This window comes from Oncorhynchus mykiss, chromosome 1 (genome assembly GCF_013265735.2).
Source record: "Oncorhynchus mykiss isolate Arlee chromosome 1, USDA_OmykA_1.1, whole genome shotgun sequence".
Lineage (NCBI taxonomy): Eukaryota > Metazoa > Chordata > Actinopteri > Salmoniformes > Salmonidae > Oncorhynchus > Oncorhynchus mykiss.
In genome coordinates, this window is record NC_048565.1 from 59,997,242 (window position 1) to 60,024,669 (window position 27,428).

At 41.8% G+C, this 27,428-nt stretch overlaps 1 protein-coding gene and 1 long non-coding RNA gene across 5 annotated transcripts; one reads left to right on the forward strand and one right to left on the reverse strand.

The window, feature by feature from the left end:
- Window positions 1-2,168: 2,168 nt before the first annotated feature.
- Window positions 2,169-21,454, forward strand: LOC110525930 (rho GTPase-activating protein 22). Of its 4 annotated transcripts, none has more exons than XM_036981233.1 (10): window positions 2,169-2,521; window positions 2,834-2,931; window positions 9,813-9,991; window positions 10,336-10,423; window positions 13,835-14,345; window positions 14,726-14,858; window positions 14,974-15,047; window positions 17,548-17,669; window positions 18,751-19,933; window positions 20,082-21,454. In XM_036981233.1, exons 2-10 carry the CDS (start codon window positions 2,907-2,909, stop codon window positions 20,296-20,298), a joined length of 2,532 nt encoding a protein of 843 aa, XP_036837128.1. In that variant the 5' UTR covers window positions 2,169-2,521; window positions 2,834-2,906; the 3' UTR covers window positions 20,299-21,454. The 4 variants fall into 4 exon arrangements, with proteins under 4 accessions (XP_036837128.1, XP_036837135.1, XP_036837121.1 ...); XM_036981240.1 differs by lacking the exon at window positions 2,169-2,521 and adding an exon at window positions 2,537-2,716; XM_036981245.1 differs by lacking the exons at window positions 2,169-2,521; window positions 2,834-2,931 and adding an exon at window positions 3,463-4,527 and having other exon boundaries at window positions 13,835-13,960; window positions 14,129-14,345.
- On the reverse strand, window positions 19,755-27,343 carry LOC118964951. Its single transcript, XR_005052269.1, has 3 exons — window positions 27,225-27,343; window positions 20,060-20,136; window positions 19,755-19,892 (listed from the first exon to the last, which is right to left on the reverse strand). It is a non-coding gene; the product is annotated as an uncharacterized LOC118964951 (long non-coding RNA).
- Between the last annotated feature and the right edge of the window lie 85 nt (window positions 27,344-27,428).

Genomic DNA, 27,428 nt, shown 5'->3' on the forward strand with positions numbered 1-27,428 from the left:
TACATGATCGATGCAGTTTTTTCCCAGAAGCTTGAATCTGATCTGGGCAATAAAATAAAAATCAAATAAATGTGCTACATTGTTGTAGGAAGGCATTCTGGCAGAGAAAACTGCACTCTGGTAGCTATCTAGCTTCTTGTTACTAAAGTTAGCAAAGCAAACTGAAATAAATAAACTCAACACAAAAATTAAGTTCTAAAACCAAGAAAACAATATATATAATTTACCTAATTTGTTTCCTGTAATTTGAAGAAACTCATTTTAATCTAACCGTTTTTTGGGGATATTATCTCAGTCTCTAACTGTCAATGTCACCGAGTCACCAAGCCTCTCCACACATATGACCCCCATGATGTTCTACAGCCCAACCCCAATACACCACACTAGATTAATGATCTGTTCCTATGATTGGATGGACAACGTGTCAGTTCATACTGCAAAAGCATCGATTGGTTGGACATCCTCCGGAAATCGTCAAATTACCAAGTAGGTTTATGGAAGGGGGTGAGAAGTATGAGCCTCCTAGGTTTTGTATGGAAGTCAATGTAGCCGGAGGAGGACAGAAAATAGCTGTCCTCCGGCTACACCATGCTAGCCTAGAGGGTGCTGTTGAGACTACTGTAAGCCATTGCAAAACAGTGTGTTTTATTTAATATATTTAGTATAGTTTTATCTTAAAGGATAACTTTTTAATGTTTTTTTTTTAAATTACTTCTGAAATTCACTGATTAGGATGGTCCTCTCCTTCCTCCTCTAAGGATCCTCCACTGATAATGTATTTACATGCAACAGAAATGACTCATCCAAAAATAGATTTTTATTGGTAAACTTGACTCTGTTAACAGATAGTGTTAGCCAGCTAATTAGCTAGAGTGGGAAATTTATGAAGCTTTCAAGACAACTTGGACATTTCTGACTTAGAAAGACGTTGTAGAAAAATGACCTCAGAGTTTCCCAATTGGAAAATATCAGAATCAACCACACTGCATCTAGCTGATCTAGGGTGTAATCATTTGTCCAACAGTTGCAAACGAGAGTTTCTATTGGCCACATTCAGGTGTGCTTAGCCCAGTTTCGTTCCGTTTGCTTCCGTTCTAAGAAAAGTTTTTCAACAGAATCGGTGGAATGAATACACAGTTCACTTTCATAGCAGCAACGTTGTATTCCTTCTCACGTTTACTCTCTCCTCCTCTCACCTTTTCCCTTCGCTTGTGGACTTCAATGCACAACACATCAGTTAGCCTGTAACCAGGCAAAAAAAACGTGGCAAAGCCAAACCATATCATAAATGTTGACAACTACACACAACCTACATTGTTGTCACCATATTAGCTAACGTAACGTGGCATACTAAACATACTGTAGCTATTAGAACTAATGCGTTAGTAAACCCGCTACAATCATGCAGTACAGTGTACAGTCACTAAGCAGTTTAGCAGTTACACGGGTGGGCCCCGGTGACAATAAATTAGTAAAACATTAGCTTACCTTGACTTAGAAGAGCTCCAGTTTTGGATAGTCATAGCCAGCTAGCTAACATAGCATCCCTCTGTTTGAGCCGGATGTTTGAGTAGGCTAAATGTACCCAGAGGAGGACGGAAGCTAGTTGTCCTCCGCATACACCATTGTGCTAATGTTTTATACATTTTATGGTGACATGCATATATTTAGTATAGTTTTATCTAAAAGAATATACATTTTTTTTATATTTCAATATTTTTATTTTTATGACATTCACTGAGGAGGATGGTCCTCCTGTTCCTCCTATGAGGAACCTCCACTGGTGCTGACGTATCACCATGCAGGCTACGTTTTCTATTGTGATTGGTCAACAATGACGGCACCTCTTGAAAATTAAAGCAGATTCCAATTTTCTCCGACTCAACTGAGCGACTACCAGCACCGGAGATCACTCCACCTCTCTTTCAGAACAGACGTAACTTTTATGTTTGCAGGTTTTGCAACCATGGGGTGGTCCACCTTCCTCCTGGAGAGCGATGGTATGTGCAAGCTTTTTTCCCGTCCTGCTTTAACACACCTGATTCAGCTCATCAAGATTCTGATGAGCAGCTGATTAGAATTAGGTGTAAGAGCAGGGTTGGACTTGGAACTAAATCCTGCACACCCAGTAACTCTCCCAGGAAGATTTTGGTTTGCCATCCCTGGCACAGACGAAAATGGGAATGTAAATGCTACGACTGTCTGTATGGACTGTCTATTAATACCCAGAGGAACCAACATGTGTTTAGCCAGAGGGCTGCACATTCACTTCTCCATGCTGACTACCCACTTCCTGAGACAGAGAGAGAGAGGAAGCACATGATTCTGACCCCACACTATGTGAAGACCTGTGTCTGCATTTCATACCACTGTCTCTGAGCTGTGTGTTTCTTTCTGTGTGTGTGGATGCCTATGTGTATGTAGGTCTGTGTGTGTGTGTGTATGTGTGTCTCCTATCTCCACAGTGAGCTATTGAGGACTGAAAGGCGTCTCTCTCTCTCTGTCTGAGATGACGTGGCAGGTAATAGTCTCTTCTATTTAGTAGCATCATCAGTCCTGAGCATAGCCTTCTATAGCTCCAGACTATCACTGCTCTGTTGTGCTGGTGTCAACTCTGGGTATAGAGCATTAGCGCTATCATTATCATCTGAATGCCTCTCACAATTATCAATTATATGACTGACCGACTGAGCATTCAGGCTGTTGAATACATCTTGTAAGTTGGAGTGAGGGTCATGGTATGATAGTTGTTGACTTTCTGTTGTAGTTTTTCTCAGACGCTCTCTCTCTCACTGTGTGTGTGTTGACTCTGAATGTTTGTGTGTCCGGTCAGCATTCCAGATAGTGGTACCGAGCAGTAGACAGATGGAGTAGTGTCTGTGATTAACCTTTCCAAGACTCTACCAATGGACAGACAGAGACGAGACTCAGGTAATGACCAGCTCAATGTTCTAACAACACCTGTGCTATGTTCGAATACCCATACTAACATACTGTATACTACATACTAATGAGTATATGTATTTTATTCCCCCTAGCAGAGCTGGTTAGGCTGTTTTTATGTTATTTGGAGCGTTGGTGACTGTAACTGTGCTGCTGGCAACAATTTTTAATTACCCTATTTGCCAACGTTTACTGACACCGGCCATATTCAACGGATGTTGAGCGTTTGTAAATTCGTCAGTTATTCTGCGGTCTGGCACACTCAGACACTAGTGCTCTGAAATCGGAGTAGAAGGCCAGAGCGACTTAACAATGACCATTGAGAACGCACAACAACTATACCACTTAGCTAAGGTAAGAATGACATATAGTTAATAAACTGGCAGTTCAATGTATTAGTAGCCAACTAACGTTAGGTAGCTAGCTAACATACCAGTACGTACTGCTGTAATGATATGCTACGAGGATAACGTAGCTAACAAATTGTCAGCCAACCTAACTGATTTGAAAAAGTCATTACTTTATTTACACTGCTGAAAATGTTCTTAACATTTGTCATAATTACTTAAAGCAAAGAAATTGTATCCGCTCTCGTCGGACTTCAGCTGCATATTTTCTGCCATTTTCTTGAAATCTGAAAATGTTGTGAAGCCACGCCCATTTTCTGAAGAATTGTATTATCGGCCCTAAAAGCACAGAGTGTCCAGAGCTGGTATACTTTGTATATTGGCGAATTTAGTACGACATCCTAGAACTCTTGGCATACTAACTCTATCCATACAATAACCAATACGCATGCTACATACTCAATTTACATCACAAATAGTACGGTTAGTGCAGTTAGTATGAATATTTCGAAACACAGCTCTAGAGTGTTAGATGTCCACAGAATTTGCTGTTCTAAAATGATACGGACAGCATTTGTAGTCTTTTCTGGGTGCAGAAGGCTAGTGAATGGCTTACCTGAAAACAAGAGTAGAATAGTTTTACATACCTGGCTAGTAACATAAAGTGGACTATGGCAAACTGTGATTATGTGTGTTTGTGCATGTGCTTGAGTGTGTGTGCACCCTTCTGTGTCTGTCTGAATAATGCAGCAGGAGTAATATTAGAACTGAGCATGTGCAGGAGATGTCTACCCCTCGCAAAACCTCTAAATCCCTCTAAACATATACATCTCTCTCTCTCTCTCTCTCTCTCTCTCTCTCTCTCTCTCTCTCTCTCTCTCTCTCTCTCTCTCTCATTGGGCAGGGCTGTAAGTACACTGGGCAGGGCTGTAAGTACACTGGGCTAGTGAGACAGAGAGAGAAGGGGAGAGAGAAAGGGGAAGGGAGAGAGAGTGTAACTGGAAAGGAGACAGAGGGAGAGTGGAAAGAGAGCCCGGAGGGTGCTTGCCCGGAAGGAGATTGAGTGGCAGTGAAGAAGAGAGATAGAGAAAGGGTGGTGCCTCAGGGAATAAGAAACAGGGTGAGGCAGCAGAGTGAGAGGAGAGAGCAGTGTGCGTGTGACTGGAGGGATCCAGACATGGGACTAGCGCTGCAATGACAACCATGCTTAGCCCTAAAAACAGACAGACACGCAGGGGTAAGAACAATCTTTCATCCTCTCATCCTCTCTTTCTCTCTGCAGCATCTCAGCAGTATGCCGGTCTTGCTGTCTCACGCTCTCTGCAACTGTTATAGCAACTGTGTCTCCATAATGCATGCAGCACACTTTATCTCTTAGTGTTTTGGCTGTGTGATAGTTTACTTCTGTATTTGGAGGATATGATTATTGCATCTCCTTGCATGTGATAATGCCACTATCTGATGAGAGCTGTTCTCTCTTTTCCAGTCTCTGCTAGACTCAATGAAGTTTATGGAATTGATAACAATTGATCAAGTATTCAGAACCCTTGACTTTTTCCACATTTTGTTACGTTAAAGCCTTACTCTAAAATTGATGAAAAACAATTGTCATCAATCTACACACAATACTCCATAATGACAAAGCAAAACAGGTTTTTAGCCACTCTTCAGAAAAAGGCACATGACAGCCCGCTTGGAGTTTCCTAAAAGGCACCTAAAGACTCTCAGACCAAGATAAACAAAATTCTCTGGTCTGATGAAGCCAAGGTTGAAATTCTTTGGCCTGAATGCCAAGCATCACGTCTGGAGGAAACCTGGCACCATCTCTACAGTTTAGCATGGTGGTGGCAGCATCATGCTGTGGGGATGTTTTTCAGTGGCATGCAATTGGCATGGTTACTGCAGAAATGTCCAACAGAGCTTTTGCCATAGAATTGAATGTTCATGTCTCTACCATAAGCCGCGTCTAACGTTTTTTCAGAGAATTTGGCAGTCCATCCAACCGGCCTCACAACCGCATACCACGTGTAACCACGCCATCTCATGACCTCCACATCTCCACAGCTTCTTCACCTGCGAGATCATATGAGCGTGGGGAGGGAGGTGCTCAGGATTATTTCTGTCTGTAATGAAGCCCTTTTGTGGGGGAAAAGTAATTTTGATTGGCTGGGCCTGGCTCCCCAGTGAGAGGACCTGTTTCTTAAGTGGGTGGGCCCATGGCTGTGCCCATGCCCAGTCGTGGAATCCATAGATTAGGGCCTAATTTATTTATTTAAATTGACTGATTTCCTTATATGAACTGAATCTCAGTAAAATCTTTAAAATTGTTGCATGTTGCATTTATATTTTTGTTCAGTTTACAAATCACGGATGCATTCTTTAAAGGTCCAATGCAGCCATTTTTATCTCAATATCAAATAATTGCTATTTAACATTTAAGTACCTTACTGTGATTGCTTTCAATTACAATACTAAAAAATAAACCAAAATAGCTTCTTAGCAAAGAGCAATTTCTCAAGAAAGAATTTTGCTAGACTGTCTGGGAGGGGTCTGGCGAACCGGACACCCCTACAGCCTCCGCAAGGCGTGGGGCCCACGAGCTCTGGGGGCCAATGCTCCATTCATCATTGTCTATTTTTAAATATAAATCGTTTTAACAGTAACCCTCCAAAAAGTGTTTCATAAACCTTTTTTAATTTCCATATGTAGTTAGGAAGCTAAGTGTTTGTTTCTTGGGCTTGAAGAATATGACTGATCAAAGTGCCTCAGACCTTGAAAAATAAATCATTGAACTGATTGAAAATAAGGGGATATTGTAGCCCTTGATTCTGATTCTCAGTTCCATTCCATTACACATACGAGTCATTGGACAAAGGCGTCTTCTGTATGGGGGAGTTTTATTAAGAGCTGCAATGCTCGGTCTAAACATTAACACGTATCGTTTGCAGTACGGTTTTGGAAACATATCAGCAAGAAATAATTTTAAAAAAGGTTCAATTCATACACACTGCCATATTTCCATGGTACATCGCTTGTTTGCGGAAAACAGACAGAAGACAGAGTGGACTACCTGTGCTAATTAGCTATCTGTGTCTCCCAACACCTGTGTGTAAATAAAAGACTGACTCCAAAAATGTGTTGTCAGCTGCAACTGTGTTAAAACCAGTTAAAACAGTGTACAACAAGTGTGTATTTTACATTTGTGAAATTATTTTGACGTGATATGAAAGTAGAGTGATTGATGTTTCTAGAACAATAACACAATTGAGAATCGATTGACGTTTAGATGGAGTATTTGGCTGTTTTGGCTTCCAGAGCCAATTCACCCTTTAAACAGAACATGTAATGAATGTCCTTGTGAAACTGGAAAGAAAGGAGTGGTGCTTCAAATACAGCAGTTCTGGAACCTCTTTAATTCAGCCTCTTGCATTCTCTTTAATTGCCAGCCTCAACAGGTTGCGGGAAGAGGTTAACTGTAGGCTATTGGAAGCTCTGGGCAAAGGGTGGCTACTTTGAAGAATCTAAAATCTATTTAGATTTGTTTAACACTTTTTTTGGTTACTACATGATTCCATATGTCTTATTTCATCGTTTTTATGTCTTCACTATTATTCTACAATGTAGAAAATAGTTTTAAAAAACTACAGAAAACCTAAATAATTATGTAAAGACAAGATTAAATCAAGAATAGTCTGATGGGTGATAATATTACCCTATCACTTTTACCACTCCCCAGATCTGTGCCTCAACACAATCCTGTCTCTGAGCTCTATGGACAGTTAATTCAACCTCATGGCTTGGTTTTTGCTCTGACATGCACTATCAACTGTGGGACCTTATATAGATAGGTGTGTGCCTTTCCAAATCAAGTCCAATCAATTGAATTTACCACAGGTGGACTTCAATCAAGTTGTAGAAACATCTTAAGGATGATCATTGTAAACAGGATGCACCTGAGCTCAATTTCGAGTCTCATAGCAAGGGGTCTGAATACTCATCGCCAAACCCACTGGCTCCAGGTCATCTACAAGACCCTGCTAGGTAAAGTCCCCCCTTATCTCAGCTTGCTGGTCTCCATAGCAGCACCCACCTGTAGCACGCGCTCCAGCAGGTATATCTTTTTGGTCACCCCCAAAACGAATTCCTCCTTTGGCCGCCTCTCCTTCCAGTTCTCTGTTGCCAATGACTGGAACGAACTACAAAAATCTCTGAAACTGGAAACACTTATCTCCCTCACTAGCTTTAAGCACCAGCTGTCAGAGCAGCTCACAGATTACTGCACCTGTACATAGTCCATCTATAATTTAGCCCAAACAACTACCTCTTTCCCTACTGTATTTATTTATTTATTTTGCTACTTTGCAACCCTTTATTTCTATCTCTACTTTGCACATTTCTTCCACTGCAAATCTACCATTCCAATGTTTTACTTGCTATATTGTATTTACTTTGCCACCATGGCCTTTTTTTGCCTTTACCTCCCTTATCTCACCTCACTTGCTCACATTGTATATATACTTAGTTTTCTACTGTATTATTGACTGTATGTTTGTTTTACTCCATGTGTAACTCTGTGTCGTTGTATGTGTCGAACTGCTTTGCTTTATCTTGGCCAGGTCGCAATTGTAAATGAGAACTTGTTCTCAACTGGCCTACCTGGTTAAATAAAGGTGAAATAAATAAATAAAATACTTAAGTAAATAAGCTATTTAATTTTTAGATTTTTTTATACATTTGCTAAAATTTCTAAAAGCATGTTTTCATTTTATCACTATGAGGTCTTGTGTGTAGATTGATGAGGATTTGTATTTATTTAATCCATTTTAGAATAAGGCTGTAACGTAACAAAATGTGAAAAAATTCAAGGGGTCTGAATACTTTCCGAAGGCACTGTAGGTATGAAACACAGTTCAATCAAGTTTATGACTGCACTGGTCCTTTAATATTATTTACATGTTGCCTTTGAATTGAATGAATCAGCACTCACTTTTTCAGAAACAACTGTACAGTGAAGCCTATCATTACAACAGTTATTATCTAGGTGATTTTCTTTCCAGGTTGCATAGCAAAATATCCAGGAAACAAAATGGTCGCACTTTAGAGCCCTGGTTACGGACATGCATACATATGCATCTTACAGTGTACAATTCCACACTAGGGAGTTATAGCTTAATGAAATATTTGGTTGCTTGGCCCTCTTATCTCAGAAGGATATATTTCAATAGAAGACGGAGCTGATCATAGTGTACTGTACATACTACAATGTTGTATTTATTCCCGATGATGAATTGTGGTTGTGGCTGTGTGACATGTCGGACTTACTACTGCTGTATTTCACAGCTTACTACTACTGTAAGGGCTAAAAGTGTCCATCACGACAGCTGAATGATAAACATAGTTTCTCTCACACGGTACTAATCACTGACGCAGTAGACGGCTCCAGGCCTACAGGCAGGCAGACCTGCCCGCAGCGTGACATACCTTCATGCATGACTGGATGGACATGGATGTGGAGGCAGCGAATCACAAGACTGAGACTAGACTGTATGGTGTACCACCACTTAACTCTTGCACTTGTCGTTCATCCACTCGCATTTGAAGAAGCTTTTTACTTGAGAAGATGGTGATCAGTGGTTATTTTACCGACCGAATGGGTTGCGCAGTACACGTAATCCATTGCGATCATGACTCTGCAAAATATAAGGGAGAGGTGGAGAGAGGGAGAGAGAGCTCAGCCCTGAGCTGTCCTCAGCAGAAACAAGGGGTGCAATTAACAAGAAAAATATAAATAATTGATTCTCCTCTCACTCTCTCTCTCTCAGCCTGACATAGAGGTTTATCCGATACACCAGTGTCTGATGTGTCATTTCTCTTTTTATCAGTCTGTTATGGTTGTTCTGAGCTGTTGGAGAGAGACACATAGGACCTCTACAGCATTTATATCTACTCGATTGGAGGGTTTTGTTTCAACCTTATTTCAACATACTTGATTCCTATAATCATCTGCCCCATTGGCTGTATTAGGTGTGTTAGAGCAGGGCTAGCGCAAAAGCCTGGACAGCCAGTAGCTCTCCAGGATGGTTTTCGATTACTGATAATAGACTGGTCCAGGTAGTAATGGATAAATCAGCATGTGCGGCTCAGACTCTGGGATCAGACTGCTCTCATATTATAGGGACCTCAGTGAATAGGCTTTAGGGATGCTCTAGCTGTGTGTGCCTTTGTACATGCATAGGTTATGTGTGTGTTCATCTCTGTGGAGAATTAACTAGGATCCAGGTGTGTTAGAGCAGGGCTCCAGCAGCTGAGGGTTGTCCATCCCTGATAATAGACTGGTCCAGTTGATAATGAATAAATCATTATGCACGGCTCAGACACTGCAATCAGACTGTTCTCATAGGGAACTCAGTGGAGAATGATTAGGGAGGGTGTGTGTGCGTGTGTTGCGTGCATTTGTATGTATATAGGTTATATGTGTTTGTGTTCATGTTTTTCTCCCCTCCCCCATCTATAACTCCCCAGCCCGCTCTAAGAGCATGGTGCTGGGCCGCTGCAGTTCTCCTCTAGGCCAGGAGATGACGTTGAAGGCCGGCTGGCTGAAGAGACAGAGGAGCATCATGAGGAACTGGCAGCTGCGGTGGTTCGTTCTCCACACTGAAGCACTGTACTTCTATAAGGACCAGGATGAGACTAAACCTCAGGTATACTACACTCTAGTTTAATGTACATATTCAGGACACTTTCAAGCCACTCGAAATATATCAAGACTAAAGGAGACGATGGAGTCTATAATGTTTCGTAACATTTTTGTAATGTTTTTCGTGCACAGCACGTCTTCCTTCCCTGTGCTCTAAGTGATTTCAAACAGAGAGTTAAGTAATGTTTCTGTTTGATTATAGCAAACCACACAATGCTCTACCTTTTAATACTGTGTTCTCGCCTTTCTTTGTCTCTCTGTTTCTGTCTCTCTCTGTTTCTGTCTCTCTCTCTCTCTCTCTCACACTCTCTCTCTCTCACACTCTCTTTCTCTCTCACACTCTTTCAGGGATGCATCATTCTCCAGGGCAGTCAGGTCAGTGAGCTGTCGGCCAATCAGGATGAAGCTGGTCGCCACCTGTTTGAGATTGGTCCAGGTAAGAAACCATGGAGACATCTAAGCCCTCCCTCTGATGATGCACTTCCTGGTTCAAATCAAATTGTATTCATCACATGCTTCGTAAACAGCAGGAGTAAATTAACAGTGAAATGTTTACTTACAGGCCCTTCCCAACAATGCAGAGAGAAAGAAAATAGAGAAACTGTAGAAAAGTAAAACACATAATAAAAGCAACAATAAATACATGAGTAATGACAACTTGGCTATATACACAGGCTATCAGTACTGAGTCGATGTGCAGGAGTATGAGGTAATCGAGGTGGATACAGTATGTACATAAAACTAGGAATAAAGTGACAGAAAATAGACAGTAGCAGCAGCATATGTGATGAGTCAAAAAAGTGAGAGCAAAACGGGTCAAAGCAGATAGTCTTGGTAGCTACAGATTAAGTCGGAAGTTTACATACACCTCAGCCAAATACGCTTAAACTCAGTTTTTCACAATTCCTTCCTGACAATTCCTGTATGTAATCCTAGTAACAATTCCCTGTCTCAGGATAATAGCAGCGAGTGATTTATTTAAGCTTTTATTTCTTTCGTCACATTCCCAGTGGGTCAGAAGTTTACATCCACTCAATTAGTATTTGGTAGCATTGCCTTTACATTGTTTAACCTGGGTCAAACGCATCTGGGTAGCCTTCCACAAGCTTCCCACAATAAATAAACAATTTTGGTCCATTCCTCCTGACAGAGCTGCTGTAACTGTGTCAGGTCTATAGGCCTCCTTGCTCGCACACGCTTTTTCAGTTCTGCCCACAAATGTTCTATTGGATTGAGGTCAGGGCTTTGTGATGGCCACTCCAATACCTTGACTTTGTTGTGCTTCAGCCATTTTGCCACAACTTTGGAAGTATGCTTGGGGTCATTGTCAAATTTGGAAGACCCATTTGTGACCAAGCTTTAACTTCTTGACTGATGTCTTGAGATGTTGCTTCAATATATCCACATAATTTTCCTCACTCATGATGCCATCTATAATGTGAAGTGCGCCAGTCCCTCCTGCAGCAAAGCACCACCACAAGATGATGCTGCCACCCCTGTGTTTCACGGTTGGGATGGTGTTCTTCGGCTTGCAAGCCTCCCCCTTTTTCCTCCAAACATAACGCTGGTCATTATGGCCAAACAGTTCTATTTTTGGTTCATCAGACCAGAGGACATTTCTCCAAAAAGTACGATCTTTGTCCCCATGTGCAGTTGCAAACCGTAGTGTAGCTTTTTTATGGTGGTTTTGGAGCAGTGGCTTCTTCCTTGCTGAGCGGCCTTTCAGGTTATGTCGATATAGGACTCGTTTTACTGTGGATATAAAAACGTTTGTACCTTTTTCCTCCAGCATCTTCACAAGGTTCTTTGTGTTGTTCTGGGATTGATTTGCACTTTTGGCACCAAAGTACGTTCATCTCTAGGAGAGAGAACGTGTTTCCTTCCTGAGTGGTATGATGGCTGCGTGGTCCCATGGTGTTTATACTTGCGTACTATTGTTTGTGCAGATGAACGTTGAATTGATCCCAAGGATGAACCAGACTTGTTGAGGTCTACAATTTTTCTTCTGAGTTGTTGGCTGATTTCTTTTGATTTTTCCATGATGTCAATCAAAGAGGGGTGAGTATGAAGGTAGGCCTTGAAATACATCCACAAGTACACCTCCAATTGATTCAAATGATGTCAACTAGCCTAGCAGAAGTTTCTAAAGCCATAATTTTCTGGAATTTTCCAAGCTGTTTAAAGTCACAGTCAACTTAGTGCATGTAAACTTCTCACCCACTGGAACTGTGATACAGTGATTAGATTAGACATAACATTTGATTTGATTTTAGAAGCACAAGCATTTCGCTACACTCGCAATATCATCTGCTAACCATGTGTATGTGACCAATAAAATTTGATTTGAGCTAGTTGGTTGGTTAGCTAGTTTCTCTATGAAAAACTATAGAGCTTACATTTTTACTGTCGGCCATTGTCCCTAATGCTACTTCACCACTAACCCGTTTTTCAGGGGAAACGGAACATTGGTTGAAAATACTGTACCCCTGAAAACCGGATGTTAGTGTTTTCTAGCGACTCATAGGCTACTTCATTACTTTGCCTTTCACCGTCAAAATCCGAATCGAGAGCGGTCAAGCTGTGATCGGTCCAGAAACCTGATGAATTGCGTTTCAGTAGAATGCTACAGGCTCTGTTCATTACCTCGAATTTAAGTGAACGATTGCAGTTGCGATATTGTTTGGTGTGAGATTGTGAAATCCATGTGGGGATGCAATGTATTTGTGAGAACGCCGTAACTTCTGAGTCTTGACGCTTAGCAAGTATCTGCAAAACAAAACAAAAATCTCTGTTCTAAAATTCACATTTTGCGTGTTGCAATAATGTTCTGATCACTCAAAGTGACACTTGCAAGTGCAACTCAACTTTAATTTGCGTGACCCCTGCTGCCTGCCCGCTCGTGGGACCAGTCCCCTGCTCGCTCGACCCACATTCTGCGCTCTCGACTGGCCTTTATGCTTGTGGAACCCATCCTCTGCGCTCTCGACTCAGTGTTTGCATGCTCAATTATGTCTGATCTAGCTCGACAGCTCCATCTCGCACGTGCTCGACTCCAGAGATCCATTTGACACCATACATATAGACAGACAGACAGGACTGACCATGCCCTGTAGTATCTAGGGGCTCCCGAGTGGGGCAGCGGTCTAAGGCACTGCATCTCAGTGCTAGAGGCTTCGCTGCAAACCCTGGTTCGATTCCGGGCTGTATCACAACAGGCCATGATTGGGAGTTCCATAGGGCGGCACACAATTGTCCCGGGTTAGGGGAGGCAGGGGTAGGCCATCATTGAAAATAAGAATTTGTTCTTAACTGACTTGCCTAATTAAATAAAAATAGATATAATAATAATAATAATAATAGATGGATATTAGGAGCAGAACATCTTATATTTGGCATAGTTGCACCACCAACATCTAGTGGTCTACTCAGAAAAATACAGAAAAATACAAAGATTGGCACCACTGTTAAAGGCTCTTTGTATGGCACATAAGCACAGAGCATTGCATGATGAAAATGACAATAGCAATGACAACGTACTATGTAGATGGCATCAGTGCTAAAGACAAGCACAGTGCTCATGAAGACATCAACAGTGCACTCGGCATATAGTTACCAATGACAATGTACTAAGCATACAGAATCGATTAATCCATTTCCACCTGCCATACTTGATGCTAGTGGTTCATGCATTGTTTTTAAATCCCCTCAGAGACTGAAGAGTAAGTGTTGAAATGTACACTGTTGGCGTCATATCAGTTGCTCACACAGGGTGTGTGTGTGTGTGTGTGTGTGTGTGTGTGTGTGTGTGTGTGTGTGTGTGTGTGTGTGTGTGTGTGTGTGTTTGCAGGAAGCAATGGAGAGAAGGATCGTTCAGGTCTGAGCGAGTCTTTCCTGTTGATGGCTAAGTCTCAGAGTGACATGGAGGAATGGGTCAGAGCCATTCGAAGAGCTATATGGGCCCCGCTAGGAGGAGGTAACACACACATGCACACACAAACACACACATGCTCATACACATACTCAAACACAAATACACACACAGACACGCACACACACACACACAAACATGTAAAGTCCTGTAAGAGCAAGTTGATTGTGTGTGTGTGTGTGTGTTCTTGGAATCTGGGTGTCATTGCTCTAGGTATTTTTGGGCAGCATTTAGAGGAGACAATGCAGTGTGAGAGTGGGTGTGGCAGCAGCAGCAAGCCTCTGGTGCCTCTGCTGGTGCAGCAGTGTGTGTGTTTTATACACCAGCACGGCCTAACGGAGGAGGGGCTGTTCAGAATGCCTGGACAGACCAATCACGTACGAGAGCTGCAGGACGCCTTTAACTGCGGGGAGAAACCACTGTTTGACAGGTAGTACTTTCCCTTTACATCAACTTTTCTTTCACAGGTAACACAGCATAACACAACGTAAAACAAAACTTATTGGGGCCTCCCGAGCGGCGCAGGGGTCCAAGGCACTGGATCTCAGTGCTAGAGGCGTCACTACAGATCCTGGTTCGATTCCAGGCTGTATCACAACTGGCCATGATTGGGGGTCCCAAAGAGCTGCGCACAATTGGCCCAGCGTCGTCCGGGTTAGGGTTTGGCTGGGGTAGGCAGTCATTGTAAATAAGAATTTGTCCTTAACTGACTTGCCTAGTTAAATAAAGGTTCAAAATAAAATTAAAAACACAACACAAACAGGTAGATGAGCTCTATTGTAAATCTGTCATAATTCTTATGTTTAACAGTAACACTGATGTCCACACGGTGGCGTCCCTGCTGAAGCTGTACCTCAGGGAGCTGCCAGAGCCTGTGGTGCCTTTCAACAAATACACAGAGTTCCTCTCCACCGTTCAGCTCCTGGCCAAGGACCAGGAGGAGGTGTGTGTGTGTGTGTGTGCGCGCACACATGACACACATGTGCCCCTTTTCAAAGTAGTAATGCTCTCATTCAAATCCTAATGAATAATGATATTGGGACTTTGTCTTTTTGAAGGGGATCCTTGAGCTGGGCAGGCAGTTGAAGAGTCTTCCTCAGGTCAACTACAACCTCCTCAGATACGTCTGCAGGTAAAAATATGCTCTACTAGATGGTTGAGTTGCCCATTAAAGGAATGCTATTAAGTCAAAGCTAGTGATAATGGGCAATAAAGACATATTTTTATGGGATTTTTTTGTCTGTGCAAATACAGTGCCTTGCGAAAGTATTCGGCCCCCTTGAACTTTGCGACCTTTTGCCACATTTCAGGCTTCAAACATAAAGATATAAAACTGTATTTTTTTGTGAAGAATCAACAACAAGTGGGACACAATCATGAAGTGGAACGACATTTATTGGATATTTCAAACTTTTTTAACAAATCAAAAACTGAAAAATTGGGCGTGCAAAATTATTCAGCCCCCTTAAGTTACAATTTTCTAGCGCCACCTTTTGCTGCGATTACAGCTGTAAGTCGCTTGGGGTATGTCTCTATCAGTTTTGCACATCGAGAGACTGAATTCTTTTCCCATTCCTCCTTGCAAAACAGCTCGAGCTCAGTGAGGTTGGATGGAGAGCGTTTGTGAACAGCAGTTTTCAGTTCTTTCCACAGATTCTCGATTGGATTCAGGTCTGGACTTTGACTTGGCCATTCTAACACCTGGATATGTTTATTTTTGAACCATTCCATTGTAGATTTTGCTTTATGTTTTGGATCATTGTCTTGTTGGAAGACAAATCTCCGTCCCAGTCTCAGGTCTTTTGCAGACTCCATCAGGTTTTCTTCCAGAATGGTCCTGTATTTGGCTCCATCCATCTTCCCATCAATTTTAACCATCTTCCCTGTCCCTGCTGAAGAAAAGCAGGCCCAAACCATGATGCTGCCACCACCATGTTTGACAGTGGGTATGGTGTGTTCAGGGTGATGAGCTGTGTTGCTTTTACGCCAAAAATAATGTTTTGCATTGTTGCCAAAAAGTTCAATTTTGGTTTCATCTGACCAGAGCACCTTCTTCCACATGTTTGGTGTGTCTCCCAGGTGGCTTGTGGCAAACTTTAAACGACACTTTTTATGGATATCTTTAAGAAATGGCTTCTTCTTGCCACTCTTCCATAAAGGCCATATTTGTGCAATATACGACTGATTGTTGTCCTATGGACAGAGTCTCCCACCTAAGCTGTAGATCTCTGCAGTTCATCCAGAGTGATCATGGGCCTCTTGGCTACATCTCTGATCAGTCTTCTCCTTGTATGAGCTGAAAGTTTAGAGGGACGGCCAGGTCTTGGTAGATTTGCAGTGGTCTGATACTCCTTCCATTTCAATATTATCGCTTGCACAGTGCTCCTTGGGATGTTTAAAGCTTGGGAAATCTTTTTGTATCCAAATCTGGCTTTAAACTTCTTCACAACAGTATCTCGGACCTGCCTGGTGTGTTCCTTGTTCTTCATGATGCTCTCTGCGCTTTTAACGGACCTCTGAGACTATCACAGTGCAGGTGCATTTATACGGAGACTTGATTACACACAGGTGGATTGTATTTATCATCATTAGTCATTTAGGTCAACATTGGATCATTCGATCGATCCTCACTGAACTTCTGGAGAGAGTTTGCTGCACTGAAAGTAAAGGGGCTGAATAATTTTGCACGCCCAATTTTTCAGTTTTTGATTTGTTAAAAAAGTTTGAAATATCCAATAAATGTCGTTCCACTTCATGATTGTGTCCCACTTGTTGTTGATTCTTCACAAAAAAATACAGTTTTATATCTTTATGTTTGAAGCCTGAAATGTGGCAAAAGGTCGCAAAGTTCAAGGGGGCCGAATACTTTCGCAAGGCACTGTATAATACATTAAAAAATCCATATCATTATTTACTGTCTGCCTGTTATCTTCAAAATGTTTCAGAATATCATTCCGTACATGTCATTAAACTGTAAATGCATACATTTACATGCATTTGAATTTTCTGATTTTGACACACAAATGTAGCATATTTTATTAACATTAACATTTCATATAACTAAGCTTATCTTCCATTATAAGTCAATTAAGCAGACATAATATAAATGAATGTTTTTTTTTTTATTATTTAAAAAGTAATATGCAAATTCCAATACAGTTTACTCTAATTGGGCAGCTCAACCTGCTGGTTGAGATGTTTGCCCTGTGTTATCTATCAAAGTTTAAGTAATGTAAACACAAATGATTCATTTATATGTAGTGAGGCTAAATACACATTTCACAGAACAATCATTTTGCAGATTTTTTCTTCTTGGTGTGCCAGTTAAAGTGTTAACACTTGAAATAGATGTTTAATGGCATCAACAGGCAGCTGAGACAGTAGAATGAGGCAGATCACACAGACTGTGGCAACAGCATGACTCACCACCACTTCTCATACTGTATCTGTCTCAGTTTGAATCCAACTGAACATACGCGAGTTGAGATTTTCAGACAATCTTAGAGGAAATAAAAATGTTGCTTCGGGGGGCTATTTATATTTCTCCTCGTTTTTATTCTTACCAGCCTTTACATGTGCGTGCATATTTGCGTGTGTGCTTGCATGTGTGCATGTGTGTGTGTGCACTATAGATTCCTAGATGAGGTCCAGTCCCACTCAAGTCAAAACAAGATGAGTGTTCAGAACCTGGCCACTGTGTTCGGGCCCAACATCTTCCGACCCAAGATGGAAGACCCACAAATCATGATGGAGGGTAGATACCAGCACATGTTTCTCTGTGATGACACGTGCTATGAGCAAACTAACCATAACATTTTACATAGAGGGGATTTGCTCAAGTTTAAACTTTTATTTTAAAATATCAGTGAGAAGGAGGCATTGTTGAAAGAGTTTAAAGCCAATATATTTCATGTATTTCTCAGCTAAACAGCAGCCCTGCTACTTTTTTGCTATAATCTGTGGGATTAGGCTGGAGAAAGCATTTTCATTGTCTGGTGTTAGGTTCTGAACAAACTGAGTAAAAACTCAAACGGACAACTAGGAAAAGCTGAAACCAAGTCTATTCATCCACTGCGTCAAACAGCTATATGTGCTTGTTTACACAAGCACATATATTTATACCCTGCTACTAGGAATAATCAACTCCTTGCACATCTCGACAGCCAATAAATACTTTGTTGCTAGTCAGGAACTTAACTGGTTCCTCTCAATGGTGTAGTCATGGCCCTGCCTCATGCTAGAACCTTTGTGGGCATGGAAATATATGCATGTGGGATAGGACTATTCCTTCTCACTTCATCTGACCTGACCTCGGGCCGAATTCCTTGCTCCTCCCTAATCCACGGCTGTCCTAATTGATCAGTGACTGAAACCCTTTGCCTCCCTCCTTAGGAGCCATGAGATTGAACAATATTATGTTTTGACAGAATGTAAACTTTCTGCACTCCGCCCTCCTCACTCAGTTACTTTCCATACACCTAGATCTTATCCCACCTCCACTGACCCCAACATATACAGTGGGGCAAAAAAGTATTTAGTCAGCCACCAATTGTGCAAGTTCTCTCACTTAAAAAAAACGAGAGAGGCCTGTAATTTTCATCATAGGTACACTTCAACTATGACAGACAAAATGAGGGGAAAAAATCCAGAAAAACACATTGTAGGATTTTTAATGAATATATTTGCAAATTATGGTGTACTTTACATGTAAAGTAATCAATAAGTTCTAGTATGGAAACATGATCAAATATATATTTCAAGCTAGAATCCCACACTGGAAAAGGGGTACATACAAATCCTCTAACTAACGATTAGCTTTTTATTGCATCCTGCAGGTAGTTCCCAGGTGCAGCACCTGATGACTGTACTGATCAGTGAACACTCTCGTCTGTACCAGGGGCAGGCAGAGACTCACAGGGAGGACCAATCTGCCCCTTCTCCAACTCCCTATCCCCGGGTCCCCCCGATTCAGCGCTGCAGGGTAGAATGGCTCTCACAGGAGGACATCCTGCCCCCCAACCCCTCCAAGGACTATACATCCCTGGAACAGACCCCTAACACCCCAAGCCAGGAACCACTTCAACCCCTCCCGACCTCCGCAGTGTCCTCTCTTGACACTGACCGCCCTGGATCAACCCCCAAGGAAAGAACAGAGGGAGATTCTGAGGGAATGAATGGTGGAAGAACAGAAGAAAAGACGGAGAGAAAGAGTGAAGGAAAGAGCGGAATAAAACTCTCGGGTGGTAGTGGCGCAGACCTCAGCCCCAGTAAACAGTCCAAAAGCCAGTCTTCATGGAGGTCCTCTTTGAAGGGTAGGTCCGGGTCAGGGGGGGTAAGGGGGAAGTTGGGGGGGTCAGCAGTTGATGTGTCGACAGTCACCGGAGGCCACTGGCTGATGAATGGCCTGACGTCCTTCCGGAGTCACCGACGGACCGCTTCGACTGGCGAACGACTCAAAGAGTCCTCGCTTTGCCTGAAAGAGACACATATAGATTCTCTGCTAGACTCATATACTGAGTCCTCTTTGTCACTAAAAGACTCCCAAAGAAGCATGCTAAAAGACTCATCTCCTTTACATATAGACTCCTCCTGTTCTACTATAGTCTCGTCCTGTCCCAATATAAAGCCCTCCCAATCTGTCAGAAACTCCCCCCATTCCAACAGGCTCTCGACCTATGACAACGTTAATGTCACTCCCTGCAGTCTGAGCTTGCCCATTGGCAGCCCCTCCCCCTGGACCTCTTGTGAGATCCCATTGGCTGAATCTACAGGAAGTGAGCACGGGACACTGATTTCTGGTTTAGGGTCAGGGCCGTCTGTGGCAGGGCCCTCGATACCTGGGGACAGTAGCTCTCCTCTAGAGCTGTGTGTGAGCAGCGCTGACTGGAATGAGGGTGACCCTGGGGATGACATCACAGGTCAGAGGTCAGGGGTCAATGAGGGTCTGTTCAGCCTGGTGACGGAGTTGAAGGAGGAGCTGAGGAGACAGAGGATCAGCTATGAGATACGCATACAAAAGTAAGAACTAGCTTGGGTTCTTGTTGATATGGCAATGTTATGTTGTGGTGTTTGTGTATATGTGAGTGTGTGCACATACATGCATGTGTGCACATCCACGCGTGTGTGTCTGTTATACTCTCAAACCTCTCTCTCTTGATGTTCTCAGGTTAGAGGATTCGTGTTCAGGTCTTCGTCTCCAGTCTGGTCGTTTAGAAGAGGATCTAGGCCAGGAGAAGAAGAGGTTATTCATGTTGGAGATCCAACTGGGGAACTCGGAACGCGCAAGGCAAGATGCTGAGACTCGGAATGTTCTCCTGCAGAAAGAGATGGAAGAGTTATTTGCTACACTGGGGAACCTGACCACTGGCACAGATACCAGCTAGACCTGAGCAGACAGCATTAGCCCACCGAGCAAAAGCCTACAAACTGGGCACAAACTGAATGACTCACTGTTGTTTCAACATAATATGTCAACGTATAGCGACATGGAATTTGAGGAAAATGCATTCGATTTGAAAAAAGTAATGAACGTAAAATGTTGTTTTGAGGGTGATATTTCAAACACGGGATTATGTCATCCTGGTAACCAAATTTCAACATAGACAAACCTTGTATCAAATATGTTGAACTTGTACCTTTAAGAAAACATCAGATCTTCAACCTTATATCCACGATAAAAAAAAATAACTATAGGCTGGGCAGCACCTCCTGCTGGATAATGTATCTATAGCTACCCTTTGGTCTCCCATCCAGGGTTTTAACCAAGCTTAGCCCTGCGGAACTATTATATTTGTCACTGACTATCACTAATGTTCTATTGCGAGAATGATTGTTAAGAGATCTCCACTTATTCCACAAACTGGAATTAAAGCCAGACTAAATCAGTGGCACAGATGGAACTATCCAAGCAGAAGACACATCTCCTTCAAATGTTGATATTTGGTTGTGTTGGCAACCAAACACAATTCAATGTCACTTTTGAAATACTATAAATAGCCTATAAACTTGTCGACAAATTGTATGTTGGATTCACTTCTCTAACTCAACCAAAAATAAAAGTTAAAGAATAGGATTAAGCCAGTGGCTCAGATGCAACTATCCAAGAAGTAGATACATCTCCTAACACAATTCAATATGGGCCCGATTCAGACGTAGGAAAGGCGTATATTTCCTACGCACGCCTTTCCTACACACTTCTCAGTAGTTCCTATTCAGACTTACCTTATGCAGGTGCGTAAAGGGCTTTGAAGGTGTGGTTCCCTTGCACACTCAGAATAAATGTAATTCGACTGCTGAAAACCCTCCCACTTGCTAGCTAACATATTTTCTTGTGGAGTTTTCATTGAATAGGGTTTTCAGTACATTACCCCTTTAAATTAGGTGTACCTTTTCATTTGAATTTTCTCAACAGACTCACTAGAATATACAGTGCCTTCGGAAAGTATTCAGAGCCCTTGACTTTTTCCACATTTTGTTACGTTACAGCCTTGTTCTAAAATTGATTAAATAGTTTTTTCCCCTCATCAGTCTACACACAATATCCCATAATGACAATGCAAAAAAAATGTTTTTTGTGCCAAAGTATTCAGACCCTTTACTCAGTACTTTGTTGAAGCACCTTTTGCAGCGATTACAGCATCAATTATTCTTGGGTATGACGCTACAAACTTGGCACACCTGTATTTGGGGAGATTCTCCCATTCTTCTCTGCAGATCCTCTCAAGCCCTGTCAGGTTGGATGGGGAGAGTCACTGCACAGCTATTTTCAGGCCTCTCCAGAGATCGGGTTCAAGTCCGGGCTCTGGCTGGGCCACTCAGGAACATTCAGAGACTTGTCCCGAAGACCCTCCTGTATTGTCTTGAATATGTGTTTAGGCTCTGAGGTCCTGAGCTCTCTGGAGCAGGTTTTCATCAAGGATCTCTCTGTACTTTGCTCTGTTCATCTTTTCCTCGATCCTGACTAGTCTCCGAGACACTGCCGCTGAAAAATATCCCCACAGCATTATGCTGCCACCCCCATGCTTCACCGTAGGCCAGGTTTCCTCCAGATGTGATGCTTGGCATTCAGGCCAAAGAGTTCAATCTTGGTTTCATCAGACCAGAGAATCTTGTTTATCTTGGTCTGGCCGTCTTTAGGTGCCTTTTGGCAAACTCCAAGCGGGCTGTCATGTGCCTTTTAATGAGGAGTGGCTACCATCTGGCCACTCTACCATAAAGGCCTGATTGGTGGAGTGCTGTAGAGATGGTTGTCCTTATGGATGATTCTCCCATTTCCACAGAAAAACTCTAGAGCTCTGTCAGAGTGAACATCGCGTTCTTGGTCACCTCCTTGACCAAGGCCCTTCTCCCCCGATTGCTCAGTTTGGCCGTGCGGCCAGCTCTAGGAAGAGTCTTGTTGGTTCCAAACTTCTTCCATTTAAGGATGATGGAGGCCACTGTGTTCTTGGGTACCTTCAATGCTGCAGACATTTTTTTGTACCCTTCCCCAGATCTGTGCCTCGACACAATCCTGTCTCTGAGCTCTACAGACAATTCCTTCAACCTCATGGCTTGGTTTTTGCTCTGACATGCACTGTCAACTGTGGGACTGTGGGACTGTACAGGTGTGTGCCTTTCCAAATAATGTCCAATCAGTTGAATTTACCACAGGTGGACTAAAATCAAGTTGTAGAAACATCTCAAGGATGATCAATGGAAACAGGATGCACCTGAGCTCAATTTCGAGTCTCATAGCAAAGGGTCTGATTACTTATGTAAATAAGGTATTTCTGCTTTTTATATTTTATAAATGTGCAAAAATGTTTTTTTTTAAACTGTTTTCGCTTTGTCATTATGGGTTATTGTGTGTAGATTGCTGAGGATTCTTTTTTTTTTGCATTTAGAATAAGGCTGAAACTTAACACAATGTGGAAAAAGTCAAGAGGTCTGAATACTTTGCGAAGGCACTGTAAGTAGAGAACGGTTCAGAAAATTAGGGATCATTTAATGATCATTAAATGAGCCATGTAAATACACACATATGTCTCATTTTCAGCATCTATTGGTATATTTAAAATGCTCTGATCTTGTATTATTTAGGGTTAGGGAAAAAAAACTGGTTTGTAGAGCCTTTATGCGCAAAATAATGGTGAATAAAACAATAGAACATTTTCCCACGTGAAAACCTCTCACATGTAAACATTTGAATTGGTAGATTCATGTAAAAACTTTTACATGTGATTGTTTTTCACGTGAACTTGCAATTCCACATGTGAAAGTGAGAATTTAATGTGAAATATTTGAAACTGCAAATTCAATCATTTCTTTTACACGTGATTGTTTGCAATTTGCAATTCCACATGTGAAAGTGAATCTAATTTGCATTCTCATGTCAGAAAACTCCACATTTACTCCAATGTTTGTAAACAAAGTAAATGTAAACAAACCATACATAACCTAAAAACATGCTTTAAACTATAATATTGAAATCATAGATGGTCATTTCTTGCAGCCATAGCGTAGTCTATGGATTTGAGAGCAGTTGCATTTCTCCAGCCCCAGGCCTTACATTTTTTTTGCGAAACTGTGGTAGGGATCACACTTATTTCATGTTTAAATTAAGGATTGCCGCTTTAAACACCTTTAATAGAGTAGTAGTGTCATTATATGGTGCAATCCTCTAGTGAGTGAGTTACTTTTGTGCCATTAGTATCAAGCAAAACTGAAGTCGAGAAGAAAATTGTTACTGTTGCAAACAAAAATAATGATATTGAAAGCAAAACAAAATATTGCAAGGAAAACATTTTTAATGCGAGAGCAATAAATTGTAAATGGATGCAAAAAAGTGTATTCAGTTTTTAAAAAATTGATAACGCAAATAAATAAAACATCTCCCTCTTTCCTGCAATTTTCCCTATCTTTTATTGTTAACCTGGCCTTTTCTCCAGTTGCACGTTTTAGCACACTTATTCTAGCAACATAGCACCCTGTATCGCACTTTTGGTTTGCTGCTGAAGCTAAGTAGGGTTGGTCCAGTTCGATCCCTGGAAATGGTGTCCGAAAACCAAGTCAGACTCATGAACATTTCACATGTAAAACAATTAAATAAAAGATATATGTGATTTGTTCACGTGTCTCAAAACCAAGCTTTTTTCATGTTTTGTTTTAAGGGTTGAAAGGTGAGAAAAGTGTACAATAGGGGTTAAACAGTAGTCCTATAAATATACCCTAATAATCCTCAGTAATCATGGAACTGTGATAACGTTCTTGAAAACGCCAGGTGAAAGTTTTTTTTGCACCATAAAAGAAACACTGTAGAAATCATCCACACAGTTGGACAGTTTTTTGTGTTTTGCAAACCTATCTTTTGTGATGTCCTTACAATGTTCTCACCAGCCATATAGAAAACTCCCTGAGCCACAGACAGACTGCATTACTGCAACGCACAGCCCCCACAAACACCTTGAAAACGACTGGTTCCCATAGGCTTGTACTATCTATGAAAGCCTCAGCAGTTAGCTACCAAAAGCTGGCAGACATGTTTACATTTGGTTCGTTTTATCAGTGTTATTTAGATGGAAAACGTGCACTAAATGCTGTAGCTCTATAACTAGCTAACTTTAGCATAGAGGTAGCAATCTAGCCCTTTCACTTTCCCAGTTCACTTCCATGGCAGTAATAAAAAAAAAGGTGCAAAAACAGCGAATAACGTTCTGTTTCCGTGCGCTTAACTCGGTTCGGAATTCCCCCCTATTACTTTTGTAATAAAGTTAAGTCTATCTTGTAAACTAATGTGAAATTCAACCTTAAAATGTGACCCACCATCTCTTTTCTGTCTCATGTTCTAAAAAAACGATCAAGCACTATGATGGAACTGGCTCGCATGAGGACCGCCACAGAAAAGGAAGTCCCAGGGTTACCTCTGCTTCAGAGGATATCGTAATTACAGTTACCAGTCTCAGAAATTGCAGCCCAAATAAATGCTTCAAAGTGAATCAGGCTTTCATAGTCGAATTGCTGCAAAGTAACCACTACTAAAGGACACCAATAATAAGAAGAGACTTGCTTGGGCCAAGAAACACAAGCAATGGACATTAGACTGGTGGAGATTTGTCCTTTGGTTTGATGAGTCCAAATTTTAGATTTTTGTTTCAAACTGCCGTGTCTTTGTGAGATGCAGAGCATGGATGATCTCCGCATGTGTGGTTTCCACTGTGAAGCATGGAGGAGATGGTGTGATGGTGTGGGGTTGCTTTGCTGGTGGCACTGTCTGTGATATATTTAGAATAAAAGACACACTTAACCAACATGGCTGCCACAGCGTTGTGCAGCGATACGCCATCCCATCTGGTTTGTGCTTAGTGGGAGGGACAATTTTTAGTTTTTCAACAGGACAATGACCCAACACACCTCCAGGCTGTGTATGGGCTACTTGATCAAGAAGGAGAGTGATGGCGTGCTGCATCAGATGACCTGGCCTCCACAATCACCTGACTTCAACCCTATTCAGATGGTTTGGGATGAGTTGGACCGCATAGTGAAGGAAAAGCAGCCAACAAGTGCTCAGCATTCCAGGTGAAGCTGGTTAAGAGAATACCAAGAGTGTGCAAAGTTGTCATCAAGGCAAAGGGTGGCAACTTTGAAGAATTTGTTTAACACATTTTTGGATACTACATGATTCCATGTGTTATTTCATAGTTTTGATGTCTTCACTATTATTCTACGATGAAGGAAAATAGTAAAAATAAAGAAAAGCCCTTGAATAAGAATACTTGTCCAAACTTTTAAATGGTACTGTAGTAAAAATGTATACGTACACAAAGGTAAAAACAATATATAAACAGAAGTTGTATATACACTCAATTAGTATTTGGTAGCATTGCCTTTAAATTGTTTAACTTGGGTCAAACATTTCGGGTAGCCTTCCACAAGCTTCCCACAATAAGTTGGGGGAATTTTGACCCATTCCTCCTGACAGAGCTGGTGTAACTGAGTCAGGTTTGTGGGCCTCCTTGCTCGCACACGCTTTTTCAGTTCTGCCCACAGATTTTCTATAGGATTGAGGTCAGGGCTTTGTGATGGCCACTCCAATACCTTGACTTTGTTGTGCTTTAGCCATTTTGCCACAACTTTGGAAGTATGCTTGCGGTAATTGTCCATTTGGAAGACCCATTTGTGACCAAGCTGTAACTTCCTGACTGATATCTTGAGATTTTGCTTCAATATATCCACATAATTTTCCTCACTCATGATGCCATCTATTTTGTAAAGTGCACCAGTCCCTCCTGCAGCAAAGCACCCCCACAACATGATGCTGCCACCCCCGTGCTTCACGGTTGGGATGGTGTTCTTCGGCTTGCAAGCCTCCCCCTTTTTCCTCCAAACATAACGATGGTCATTATGGCCAAACAGTTACATTTTTGGTTCATCAGACCAGAGGACATTTCTCCAAAAAAGTGCAATCTTTGTCCCCATGTGCAGTTGCAAACCGTTGTCTGGCTTTTTTTATCGCGGTTTTGGAGCAGTGGCTTCTTCCTTGCTGAGCGGCTTTTCAGGTTATGTCGATATAGGACTAGTTTTACTGTGGATATAGATACTTTTGTACCCGTTTCCTCCAGCATCTTCACAAGGTCCTTTGCTGTTGTTCTGGGATTGATTTGCACTTTTCACACCAAAGTACATTCATCTCTAGGAGACAGAACACATTTCCTTCCTGAGCGGTATGACTGCTGTGTGGTCCCGTGTTCCCATGGTGTTTATTTTCTCAGGTCTTGGCTTATTTATTTTGATTTTCCCATGATGTCAAGCAAAGAGGCACTGAGTTTGAAGGCAGGCCTTGAAATAAATCCACAGGTACACCACCAATTGACTCAAATGATGTCAATTAGCACCATGGCATCATTTTCTGGAGTTTTCCAAGCTGTTTAAAGTCACAGTCAACGTAGTGTATATTAACTTCTGACCCACTGGAATTGTGAATAAGTTAAAGAATTTGTCTGTAAACAATTGTAAAAATTACTTGTGTCATGCACAAAGTAGATGTCCTAATCGACTTGCCAAAATTATAGTTTGTTAACAAGAAATTTGTCGAGCGGTTGAAAAACAAGTTTTAAAGACTCCAATCTAAGTGTATGTAAACTTCCGACTTCAACTGTGTATCATAAGATCCTTTGAGTAACTTTGGTTCAGGTCATGTTATTATATGAACCTAGCCTGAGGCATATTTCTGTCCTGCCCTCTGGAGCAGGACATGTAATGTCCATGGCCTTTTCAATGCAAAAGTGCTGATGTTCTCAAAAATACATGTTTTCTGGGTCATGGGGATGCTTACAAGTCTCTGGGAGGAAGGACGTCAACATTGCACAGCAGCTGAAACCAGGTTCCATCGGAGTGGAAGCTCCTTGGCCACAACAACACCGGGCTCCAGACAATTAAAGCTGTAAAGGAGGAAAGCAGAGAAAAAAATAGACAAGACATTAGAACCTTGCATACCAGCGATAACATTAATTCACCCCCAAGTTCAAGCAACAAGCTC